General features: G+C 41.9%; 1 protein-coding gene across 3 annotated transcripts in view; it reads right to left on the bottom strand.

Moving 5' to 3' along the window:
* NFRKB (nuclear factor related to kappaB binding protein) overlaps positions 1 to 13,209 on the bottom strand; it is a 56,065-nt gene extending 42,856 nt beyond the window's left edge. For 2 of the 3 annotated variants that reach the window (XM_064268861.1, XM_064268863.1), the window contains exons 1-4: positions 13,095 to 13,209; positions 11,793 to 11,876; positions 10,659 to 10,838; positions 7,549 to 7,750 (exon numbers count right to left, since the gene is read on the bottom strand). In XM_064268861.1, coding sequence (XP_064124931.1) covers positions 7,549 to 7,750; positions 10,659 to 10,793 — 337 coding nt within the window. In that variant the 5' untranslated portion in view covers positions 10,794 to 10,838; positions 11,793 to 11,876; positions 13,095 to 13,209. The remainder of the gene's footprint in view (positions 1 to 7,548; positions 7,751 to 10,658; positions 10,839 to 11,792; positions 11,877 to 13,094) is intronic. The other variant, XM_064268862.1, reaches the window with a different exon arrangement.
* Positions 13,210 to 13,308: the final 99 nt, after the last annotated feature.

Below are 13,308 nucleotides of genomic sequence, written 5' to 3'. Positions count from 1 at the left end.
GGTGGTCACCTTTCATCCGAATAACAGACTGGCTTATAAAATAAACAATTACCACCCATGAGTGCCATGCTCCCCTAAATAATCAACTATATGAGACCAAACGGTCAAGATTGATACTAAAACAAAGATGAGAAGCTAAGGAGGGATAGAGAACCTAGACTTATGGAAAACAGAACAGAATGGTTAATAATGAGAATGTTGACACATTGTGAAAAATGTAACCGATGTAATGGAACAATCTGTATAAAAACTATTAAATGGGAATGTAATCTGCTGTGTAAACTTTCACCTAAAACACAATATTTTTTTTAATGGTGATAATATTAATAAGAAGTACAGTAATAATGTAATAACACAAATGTGGCAAAATGTTAGCAGCTGGTAAAACTAGTGAAGAGTTTACGGGTGTCCTAGCCATTTAGTGCTGCCGTAACGGAAATACCACAAGTAGAGGGCTTTAACAGGGAGACGTTTATTCTCTGTCTAGGAGGCCAGAAGTCCAAATTCAGGGCACCAACTTCAGGCAAGCCTTTCTCTCTCTGTTGGCTCTGGGAGAAGGCCTTATCATCAATCTTCCCCCTTGTCTAGGAGCTTCTCAGCACAGGGACCCCGGGTCCAAAAGACAGGCTCTTCTCCTGGCTCTGCTTTCTTGGTGATAGAAGGCCCCACGTCTCCCTGCTTGCTTCTCTCTTTTATGTCTCAAAAGAGACTGACTTAAAACACAATCTAATCTTGTAGATTGAGTCCTGCCTCATTAACATCATAGAGGCAGGATTTACAACACATTGGAAAATCACATCAGATGACAAAATGGTAGACAATCACATGGGTAACGGGAATCATGGACTAGCCAAGCTGAAACACATTTGTGGGGGATACAAATCAATCCATAACAATGGATGTCTACCGTATATTCTTACGACTTTCCTGTCAGTTGGAAATTTTTTAAAAGTTGAACAAAAACAAAAAAGAGATCACTGGTGGCATTAGCAAGAGCAGTCTCAGTGAGGTAGGTAACAAGGACAAAGCCACAAGTGGATAACTGAAAAAGAGAACTGCAGACACCTTTCAACAAGTTTGGAGATAAAGGAAAAAGATACAAAGCAATAAAGGGGCCAGGTGGTTGAGGATTTTTTTAGTCTCAGATCCCTGAAAACATCTATAGACTGAGAAAACACATGGAAAGTGAACACACACAGAGTGAACATGCAGGAGAGAGAATGGTGAACTGAGGAAATAAGGTCCCAGAGGAGGTAACAGAGGAAAGAGCATTGTTCATCTTAAACAAACGGAAAAACCCTTCTTTTTCAGAGAAAAGAAAAGTGGGTCTGAAAGGGAATGAACATAGTAAGCTGGGGCGGGACAGGGTAAAAAGCTAAAGGAGTTTATGACTGATAAGCCTTTTATGAAACAAGAGGCAAGGGAGTCTGATAACCATTTGGAGATTAAGGAAAAGGTGAGTATTTAAAACAGAAAATCAGGAAAGAAAACAGAAAGTAAAAGAGTGCTGAAAAGCAATGCTAACTCAGTTAAAACTGATAACCAGAAAAACCAGGCCAATGCAACTGTCTCTGGGAATCCTAGACCTGAAATACAACACTGGTCAGAGTAAAATACACACAAATTCCTGCCTTGACATTCCTTATTTGGATCCTTACCAGACTACCATATTGTTTGGGGAAAATATGCTAGCAAAATAAACAGTGCTAACATTATAGAAGGTCCATTGCGCAACCCCACTAAAACCAACCAGCATCCAGGTCTCTCTCTCTTGCGCTACTAGAAGAGATGGTTTTAAAAAGTTGAATCTTTTAAAGTATCAACAAAATCAACAAACCACCTGTCAAACTGACCAAAGAAAAACAGGAGAGGAAGCAAATAACCCAAATAAGAAATGAAATAGGAGAAATTACAACGGACACAACTGAAATAAAAAGGATCATAACAGAATACTATGAAAAACGATACTCCAACAAATTTGAAAACCCAGAGGAAATGGACAAATTTCTAGAAACACACTACCTACCCAAACTAACACAAACTGAAGTCAAAAATCTAAATAGACCCAGACAAGGAAAGAGGCTGAAACAGTTAAAAAAAAAAAAAAAAAAAAAAACTACCAACAACAACAAAAAAAACCACTGGCCCACACGGCTTCACTGGAGAATTCTACCAAGCATTCAAAGAAAAGCTTGCACCAGTACTACTCAAACCACTTCAGAACACAGAAAAGAAAGGGATACTTCCAAGTTCATTCTGTGAAGCCAGCATAACCCTGATACCAAAACCAAGAAAAGACACCACAAAAACAGAAACTTACAGACCAATATCTCTCATGAACATAGATGCAAAAATCCACAACAGAATTCTAACCAACAGAATTCAGAATCAGATAAAAAAAAAAATAATACACCAAGTGAGAGTCATACTAGGTATACAGAAAATCACGCAATGTAATTCACTACATAAAGAAAAGAATCACAGGATCATCTCAATCAACACCAAAAAGGCATTTGATAAAGTCCAACATCCATTCCTGATAAAAAAAAACTCTCAATAAAATAGGTATAGGAGAGAAATTCCTCAACATTAATAAAGGGCATCTACACAAAACCAACAGCCAACATCATTCGTAATGGAGAAAGGTTGAAAACATTCCCCTTGAGAACAGGAACAAGACAAGGATGCCCTTTATCACCACTCCTATTTAACACTGTGGTGGAAGTCCTAGCTAGAGTAATAAGGCAAGAATAAGAAAGAAAGGGTATCTAAATTGGTAAGGAAGAAATAAAACTGTCCCAATTTGTGGATAATACGATACTGTACATAGAAAACCCAAAAGACTCCACAAGAAAACTACTGGAACTAATAGATTGAGCCAAACAGCAGGATACAAGATAAATATACAAAACTCAGCTGGATTCCTACACATCAATAAAGAGGACGAAAAAGAAATCAGGAAAAAAACGGCATTTTTAATAACCCCTAAAAAACAAAACACTTAGGAATGAATCTAACCAGAAATGTAAAAAACCTATACAAAGAGAACTACAAAACGCTGCCACAAGAAAACAAACAAAATCTACATAAATGGAAAAACATACCATGCTCACGGACAGGCAGACTCAACGTTGTGAAAATGACAATTCTACCCAAACTAATGTACAAAACAATGCAATCCCAATCCAAATACCAACAGCATCCTTTAACCAAAAACTATAAAGATCATAGAAGAAAAACTAAGATCAACACTACAGGCCCCAACACACAGCATAAATAGGATGCAAACCATAACTAATGACACACAAACACCAGAAGATAAGCTAGGTAACTGAGATCTTCTAAAAATTAAACATTTATGCTCATCAAAAGAGTAAAATGAAAGCCTACAGACAAGGGAAAAAATCTGGCTATTACAAATCTGACGAAGATCTAACATCTAAAATCTAAAGGAAAATCTAATACCTCTACAACAAAAAGACAAATAATCCAACTAAAAAATTGGCAAAGGATATGAACAGACACTTCACCAAAAAAGACATTCATGCAGCTAACAGACACATGAGGAAACGCTCACGATCACTAGTCGTGAGAAAAACGCACATCAAAACTACAATGAGATATCATATCCTCCCAGCATTACTGGCGCCAATCAAAAAAACAGAAGATAACAAATGCTGGAGAGGCTGCTGGGAGACTGGAAATCTTATGCACTGCTGGTGGGAATGTAAAACGGTACAACCATTTTGGAAAACAATATGGCATCTCCTTAAAAAGCTAGAAATAGAAATACCATACAAGCCAGCTATCCCACTCCTAGCAATATATCCCAGAGAAATAACATCCATCACACAAACAGATATATGCACACCCATGTTCACTGCATTATTCACAATAGCAAAGAGATGGAAACAACCTAAGTGACCATCAACAGATGAATGCATAAACAAACTATGGTACATACACACAATGGAACACAATGCAACAATAAAGAACAATGATGAATCTGTGAAACATCTCACAACACAGACGAATCTAGAGAACACCATGCTGAGTGAAGTAAGTCCATCACAAAAGGACAAATACTATTTGAAACCACTATTATAAAAACTCACGAAAAGGTTTACAAACAGAAAGAAACAATCTTTGATGGTTGGGGAGGGCAGGTAGGGAGGGAAAAACACTAACTAGACAATACATAAGTGGCAACTTTGGTGAAGGGTAAGACAGTACACAAGACTGCGGAAGCCAGCACAACTTGACCAAGGCAAGGTTATGGAAGCTTCACAGACATATCCAAACTCCCTGTGGCACCAAATTACTGGGTTCAGTGCTGGGGACTACGGTCTCAGGAGACATCCAGCCCAACTGGCATAACATAGTTTATAAAGAAAATGTTCTACATTCTGCTTTGGTGAGTATTGGCTGGGTTCTTAAAAGCTTGTGAGGGGCCATGTAAAATATTCCATTGGTCTCACCCCATCTGGAGCAAGGCAGAATGAAGAAAATAAAAGACACAAGGGAAAGATTAGTCCGAAGCACTAACGGACCAAAATTACCACAGCCTTCACCAGGCTGAGTCCAGCACAACTAAATAGTGCCCGGCTACCCCTACTGACTGCTCTGACAGCGATCGCAATAGAGGGTCCCGGACAGAGCTGGAGAAAAAAATGTAGAACAAAATTCTAACTCACAAAAAAGACCAGACTTACTAGTCAGACAGAGATTGGAGAAACCCTGAGTATATGGCCCCCAGCCAACCTTTTAACTCAGTACTTAAATTACTCCTGAGGTTCACCTTTCAGCTAAGATTAGACAGGCCCATCAAAAAAAAAAAAAAAGACTAAATGGGCACATCAGCCCAGGGGCAAGGACAGGAAGGTAGGAGGGGACAGGAAGGCTGGTAATGGGGAATCCAAGGTTGAGAAGGGGAGAGTGTTGACATGACATGGGGTTGGCAACCAAGGTCACAAAACAGTATGTGTATTGTTTAATGAGAGCTTAACTTTCTCTGTAAACCTTCATCTAAAGTACTATATATAAGAAAGAAAAAATGCCATTCCTTATTTTGCCCAAATGGCAGTTTATTGTACTTGAAAATAATAAAATGACATTTCTTCCAAAAGAAAAAAAAAGAGGTGGGTCAGTCATGCACGAGGCCCCTGGCTTCGGTGAAACATACCTCTGCCAACAAAGAGAATTCCTCTCTAAACCACTAATCCACCGAAGGAGGGAGCGCTCATTTTAAACCCCTAAGACACTGCCATGTTTGAAATAAGACTGCTGCTTTCAGTAGTTAGCAGCTGTCAAGCCATCCAGTTTAACAGGGCTCAATGAGATGTGCCATCCTTTTACGGCCTTCTGCCAAAGTAAAGTAATCCCAGAGAAGAGGAGGGAAAGAGGCTTCACACCTCCTCTGTGCCTCTCCACAGGACAGGAGGAAACTCCGATTCAAAAGTGGTCCCAACCCATTCTAGGCCCCAGCTGCAAATTCAAGGATCATCAATGGATGCAAAAACCACAGGTTAAACCAAGGTTTTTGGGAAATAAGATTATCTCATGGTCCCAAAGAATCACCCCACAGATTTCTTTAATTATAAAGGAAAAAAAGTATCCTTAAAATCAAGAGGTCTGGCAGGCACCACTTAACCAAGTGATCAAATCTGGCCTTACCAACAATGGAACACACTGATATTACGTGCCTCCTATGGGAATGAACTGGGAAAGGACACAGTATTTCCCATATACCACTGCTGCCAAAAGCTTGTAACCTGAACTCAACCATGAGGAAACAAACAAAAAAAAAAAAGTCCCTAGAAATTAGGGCATTTAACCATTCAAATGTCCTGGGCTCTTCAAAAACGTATCTTGAGAGAAACACAAGGCAAGGAAATAAATTCAAGGAGCTCAAGAGTCATGAGACCCAAATGCAATGCATGAAATCTGACTGGATCCTGAATGTAAAAGGAAAGAATAGGCAACTATAACGGACATTCTTGGGAACAACTGAGAAAATTTGAGTACGGACTAAACAGTCAGTGCTACTATTTGCTCAATATTAAATTTCTTGGGTGTTATAATAGGATTGTGATTATGTGAAAGAATACCCTCGTTCTTAAAAGATACACACATGCTGAAGTACTTGGCAGTCAGGTGTCATGTTTTCTGTAGTAAGAAAAAAAAAAGGATGTGTGTTGTATAAAATAAATGACAAAATGATTTTTAAGAATTTTTTAAGTAGTCAAAAGGGGGCACCTGGAACTGAGAAGAACACTTTCTTTTGTGGTTAGGAGGGGGGAAGGAGGGAGGGTGGGAGAGGGTTATTAACTGATTAGATAGTAGGTAAGAACTACTTTAGGTGAAGGGAAGGACAACACTCAATACAGGGAAGGTCAGCTCAACTGGACTGGACCAAAAGCAAAGAAGTTTCTGGGATAAACTGAACGCTTCGAAGGTAAGCAGAGCAAGGGCGGGTGTTTGGGGACTATGGCTTCAGGGGACATCTAAGTCAATTGGCAAAATAAATTCTATTAAGAAAACATTCTGTATCCCACTTTGAAGTGTGGCATCTGGGGTCTTAAACTCTAGCAAGCGGCCATCTAAGATGCATCAATTGGTCTCAACCCACCTGGATCAAAGGAAAATGAAGAACACCAAGGTCACCAGATAATTATGAGCCCAGGAGACAAAAGGGCCACATGAACTAGAGACTTACATCATCCTGAGACCAGGAGAACTAGATGGTGCCCTGCCACAACCGATGACTGCCCTGATAGGGAGCACAACAGAGAACCCCTGAGGGAGAAGGAGAACAGTGGGATGCAGACCCTAAATTCTCATAAAAAGACCAGACTTAATGGTCTGACCGAGACTAGAAGAATCCCAGCGGTCATGGTCCCCAAACCTCCTGTTGGCCCAGGATAGGAACCATTCCTGAAGACAACTCATCACACATGGAATGGACTGGACAATGGGTTGGAAAAAGATGCTGATGAGGGGTGAGCTACTTGTATCAGGTGGACACTTGAAACTGTGTTGGCATCTCCTGTCTGGAGGGGAGATAGGAGGGTAGAGGGGGTTAGAAACTGGCAAAACGGTCACGAAAGGAGAGACTGGAAGGAGGGAGCGGGCTGACTGATTAGGGGGAGAGTAAATGGGAGTATGTAGTAAGGTGTATATAAGTTTATATGGGAGAGACTGACTTGATTTGTAAACTTTCACTTAAAGCACAATAAAAATTTTTTAAAAAAGGTGGGGCACCTGGGGTTCTGTTAATGTTCTATTTCTTGATCTGGGTGGTGGTTACATAGTTGAGTTTGCATTAGTAAAAACCACTGAGCAATACATTTACTATTTATGTACATAAAACAATAAAATTTTATTAAAAAGAAGAGCAGCCTAGGCAACAAAGTGCTGCACAAAACCACTCTCTGCTAAATCAACAAGTGAAAATAAACCGACCAAACAAAACAAAGAGGAATATCCACCTGTGGTGAGTGTGTCCCACACCCACCACCTCCCTCCAAAAATGAACGCTGAGGTACAGACCTCGGAAGAGCTTCTGGGCAATGTGCAGAGGGTTTCCAAAGCGGAAGTTCTTGCCACTGAACAGGGCTAGGATAAGCTGGTTTTGCTGCTCACTACTGTCCTCAGGGAAGTGAGGCAGGAACTGCTGCAGGTATTCACGTTGAGAGTCACTGAGTACTTCTTGCCACGTTGAGAGGCTGACTACATCAAAGAAGATCTCGGGCTAGGAGAATTAGGGAAAGTGGGAGAAAAGTAAACGAGAAAAACAAACGTACGTTTTTAAACAAACTAAAATTCCGATGATCCTTACTCAATTCTCAAAACTTAGAGATGAGTAAAGACTACATCTAGACCAAAATCTCACACCCAACAATAAATAATAATTCATAGAAAACTGATCTCAGTAGAGAGAATATCATTTGGCAGTCATCTCTGCAACAAGGGGTGTGATACTAGCCATCTGAATTCAGCTTCAGCTGAGTGGCAAGGAAAAGTTAACATGGGGAGGAAAGAACCTGAGTTGAGGTCATGTGCTAAGAGTAAAAAGAGAACTTCAACTCAACAATTATATACTGAATATCTTCTGTGCGCCAAGTACTAAGCTAGACTAACATACGTAGTTCTCTGGGATGAGGGACGATCAAACACCAAACTTGATGTAGGATAATAGCTGCCGAAGAGTGCATAAGCACAGAGAAGAAATACACATCCCAGACTTAAGATGTCAAAGTAAGCCTACCAGAAGAAGTAACATTTAAGATAGCAGAGAGATAAGGAAAGGGAAAAAAAGATGCTGGGGAAGAAAATCCATGAGTACACGAATAAAAACAAAAGAGCAATTAATAGAAAAGAAAGAACAGCCATCCCCTACAGGGGAAAGGATAAGGATGAGATGGGGGGTACACAGGATGCTACAATAGTACTGGTGACAGCCTACTTCTTAACCTACATGGTGGCTATATGGATATTCATTTTATTATTGCTGAAAATGTACATAAACACATTTTAGATATTCTTATGTGTGATACATTTCCCTTTTTTTAATTAAAAAAGAGTTCAGACACTGGCTGGAGCAGACAAGAAAGGAGATTGGAGGCAGCAGACAGTAGGAAGAGTGGTAAGAGACTTGAAACACTTAAGATAGTTGTGACTTCATCCTAAAGACAATGGAGAGCTGCTGGAGGGTTGAGCAGGAGACAGCCCAGAAACCCAACCTCTTCCCAGGCCTGTCTGCATGTATGAATCAAAAGCACCTCAGACTCAATGTCCAAGATCGCCCCCTGTAAACCTATTTCTGCTCACTAATGTATTCCTACCACCTAACTCAGTGGCTGGCACAGAGCAGGTACTCAATAAAACAAGCACTGGCTGAGTAAATGAAATGACAAAGAGATTTCCCAGAAAGAGGATGCAAAACTAAGAAAACACGGATGACATGGATACACACCATTAGTAAAGTTGTTACCATGGATGGGAAGGGGATTAGATAAGGGTTCAACAGTGGCTTGAACTTCATCTACAAATGTTTGACATTTGAAATAAAAACTCGAAGCAAATATGACTAAATGAAATTATCTCCTAAAACAGAGTGATGCCTACATGAATATTGTTATTTTATACTGTTGCTGTTGTCAGGTGCGTTAAGTCGATTCCAACCCACAGCAACCCCACCTGAGTACAACCAACCCTGAGGGTTTTCTTGGCTGTAACCTTTACAGAAGCAGATCACCAGGTCTTTCTCCCTTGGAGCCACTGGGTGGGTTCAAATCGCCAACCTTTTAGCCAAGCACTTGACCACTGGGGCTCCTTATATTATTCTCTACAGCTGCCTCTATGTTTGAAATATGTCAAAATAAACAGAATAAATAAACGGTGCCTCGCACATAGCAAGCACTCAATAAATGGTGTCCATCTCAATGGCGATTACACTTCCTGCCTACGAACATGGCAGGGCTTCAAACCCATTAGAGGTGGTTCAGTCACGGCTGACAGAAACAAGGTAAGTGTACGTGTTGCATAGCAACCAAAGTTCCTGCCCGTGGGATTTCGCCCCGAGTAGGAAACAGCATTGTCGCGCTCAAAGATGCCAATGACAACCAACCAAGCTGCTCTGAATGTGTGCCGCATCATCTTTGAGCAGGTCAGGGCTGTTTCCTACTTGGAATAAAATCCCACGGGCAAAAGCTTTGGTTGCTGTGCAATGTGTACGCTGCCCTTGTTTCAGCTGGCCATGACTGAACTGTCCTGAACCAGTTCAAAGCCCTGGAACGCGGTCAATAGCATGGTGGCATCCTATCACAGCGCATGTACTTTTAATTTACCCCTGGTGGCACACTGGTTAAGAGCTCGACTGCCACCAAAAAGGTCAGCAGTTCAAATCCACCAGCCACTTCACAGAAACCCTACGGGGCAGTTCTACTCTGCCCTATACGGTCACTTGGAGTCAGAATTGAATAAACAACAATGGGTTCGGTTTTTTTTTTTTTTAGGGTTTTTTTTTTTATTTCAGTTCGGTTACCTTATGTACAGAAATAATATGTTGGGGTTTTGTTTAATGATTCACAACATGAGTAACCATTTCAATGTTTTAAAAAAAAAAAAAACAGTTGCCATTGAGTTGATTCCAACTCACGGCAACCCCATGTGTTGCAGAGTAGAACTGTACTCCGTAAGGTTTTCAAGGCCGTCAACCTTCAGAAGCAGATCACCAGGACTTTCTGCCAATGCACCTCTGGGTGGGTTCAAACTAACCTTTCAGTTAGTCGTCGAGCTCTTAGCTGTTTGCGTGACCCAAGGACACTTTAATGTAAACACATACGTAATTCTGATCCTGAAATGTTAAACTTTTTAACTGCTGGGAAATTATCTTGTTAAAAAATAGGGCTTATATCATATTACCAAATTATTTTGACATGTTATTAAACATGAAAGATGTAGTTTATACCTGACTCCAACTGAGTATTAAATAGACTTTACACTTAAAAAAAAAAGAGATTATTCTACCTGCTATGTAGAAAATGAAACCAAAAGGATCACAAAAGACTGGAATCTTGTAGAGAGTGGAAAAGGTTTAAAAGTGCTCCTATGAGAAAGCAAACAGAAGGAAAAGACTGAGACAGGTCAGTGCTTACATCCTCCAAGAGGTCCTCGGGTAGACTAACCCTGGTGCCTCCTAGCAAGCAGTCCTCCATAATACGAGTGCCATGGCCATCTCCACACGGGCCCAGTTCCAGGGGATCTGTCAGCATATGGTCCAGAGAATCCATTGTTTATTCTCCACAGGTACTCTTGATAAATATATTCAGTGATACCTTGAGATAAAACCAAAAAACAAACCAATTACTGTCAAGTCAGCTCCGACTCAAGGAGACCCTGTGCGTATTAGAGCAGAACTGTGCTCCACAGGATTATCAGTGGCTGACCTTTCAGAAGTACATCACCAGGCTTTTCTTCCAAGGAGTCTGCGGGTAGGATTCAAGCTGCTAACCCTTCAGTTAGTAGCTAAGGGTTTAATCATTTTACACCACACAGATACGAAAGCAGAAATCCCAGGAACCTGGCTGATGCCAACATTCTCGCAGGAAATATTCTGGCCCGGAAAATATGCACTCTCAACCATCTCTAGTCTATTCTGATATTCCTTACACCCTAACACAGCTCTTCTCCCTTCCTTCCACCAACGTATTCCCAACTGAATTTCCAAATCTTATCTGGTAGATTTCCTGTTTCTCAGAATGCCCCTATACTAATTCCTAAATTCACTGGATTTCTTATGCTAACACGACTTTATTAATCCACAGAAACTCCTAAGACTCCAGCAGCAGACCATGACAACTAGTAAAGTCAGTGGCCAATCTGCCTTTAGTTAGTCCACTTGATCTCTACAACCATGTGAATATAAGGCAATGTATTCTCCTTCCTCTAACAACTGGACACTGCCAAGCACCTTCAGAAAAAGGACATACTAATATATTTTCTGAAAGCATCTCACAAAGCTGACAACTGGATCCAGACATAAAGCTGAGGCCACAGGACTGAACAAAGCTAACAGGACCAAAGGGAGCTGGAATTCACTTACTCTCTGAGCATTTACTGAATCCATTTTAATTTCTATTCCCGTCCTATTGAGAATAATACAAATGAGCTAACAAGAACAGTAAAATGCAAAAAAAAAAAAAAAAAAAAAAGTGAATATAAAGAGTCAAAACACCAGACTTTTAGCCCAGGGTTGTCACTAATTCCCAGTGGCCTTACACAAATCTTACCTCTTCAGGTGTTAGTCTCCTTAAGTGTAAAATGAAGGGACCTTGGACCAGGTTCTCTCTACTGGTATTTCCAATCCTGGAGTTCTGCAATGAATAATCTCCAGATGAGTGTCAGCTTACATTACTTAACTCAGGTATTTTTCATTTCCAAGACTCTCAAGTGATAAAAAGTAGACTGTCATAAACCAAAAAAAAAAAACAAACCCAAAACCCGTTGCAGTTAAGTCGATTCCAACTCCTAGAGATCCTACAGGACAGAGTAGAACTGCCCCACAGGGTTTCCAAGAAGTGCCTGGCGGATTCAAACTGTTGACCTTTTGGTTAGCAGCCATAGCTCTTCACCATTACATCACCAGGGTTTTCAACTGTTATACTGCTTCTAAAATAAAGCACCTTTCCACTAAAATATTTCAAGTTATCTTGAAGAGATTTCCGATCTATACAAAGATACAGGGAAAAGATTAGTCTTGGGTCAAGACAGATGAGTGGTCCCCAAGCAGCTGTGCCCTGATATCCTTCAGCACATGGCAAAATTACAACACCCTAGACATTCCTGGTGTCTAAATAATCGAAGCAGATGGGAAAGCACAGGGCATATGAGTTTAATAAAACTTCAAAATAGAAAAAAAAAGGGTAGAAACCAGGTGTTCAGAGTAAAACCCTCTTAAGAGAATTGGCACAGAACAAGGTAATAGCTGCAAAGTTAGTGTTCTCCCTAACTCTTAGGAGCATTACCTGTTTGCTCAACTTGCTCACAGCTTTCCTCAATTAGGGTAGATATGTAGCTAAATTTAATCCAAGTGACAATCTTTGCCCTGCCACTATTCTGACAAAGGCCTCAAAATACAAAAAGCAGGCAGCTGCCAGGCGTTGAAACCCCGGAAGCCAAGGCTCTCTAAGTCTTGCGGCGTCCCAGGCCTCTTCAGTCGTCCAGGAAGGCTTCTCCCAAAGGCACTGCCTCTGCACCTGGACACCGACCTTCCCTCCTGGACCCTCCCCAACGCAGAAGCCAAACCCTTGGCTCCTTCCCGAACAATCGTCAGCTCCAAATTCGTGGAGCCTGCAGCACACCTCTCCACACCAGCCCAAGGCCCGGGTCCTGCTTTCTGCACACACCTCCGTCACCCTGCCCCTGCCCCTCCCCCACACGGTGCCTAACCCTAACCCCCACCCACTGACCACCCGGCTCCCCGCACGTCCGCTCCCCCTCCCACAGGAGCTGCCACCCTCGGAGGCCCAGCCGCTCCCTCCTTCTGCTCTCCAGCGACATTTCATCCTTTCGCCGGCCCCGTCCGCCCTCACCTGAGCCGCTGGTACGGGCCCCCTAGCCCGCTACGATTCTAGAGTCACTGGCTTTCCGACGCGCTCGCACCCGCAGACGACCCGGTGCGTGCACGCTCCGGACACGGGCGGCGGAAGGGGCGGGGCCGCGAGGGGATGAGGAGCACGCCGGGGGCGGGGCTTAGAGGGCGGGGCTGCGAGGGGCGACGCCTGGAGAAAGCCGGGGCCAACGCCG

This window comes from Loxodonta africana, chromosome 15 (genome assembly GCF_030014295.1).
Source record: "Loxodonta africana isolate mLoxAfr1 chromosome 15, mLoxAfr1.hap2, whole genome shotgun sequence".
In the NCBI taxonomy this organism is placed as follows: Eukaryota; Metazoa; Chordata; class Mammalia; order Proboscidea; family Elephantidae; genus Loxodonta; species Loxodonta africana.
The sequence above is the reverse complement of the archived record's forward strand: the minus strand, read 5'-3'. Positions and strand labels throughout refer to the sequence as shown.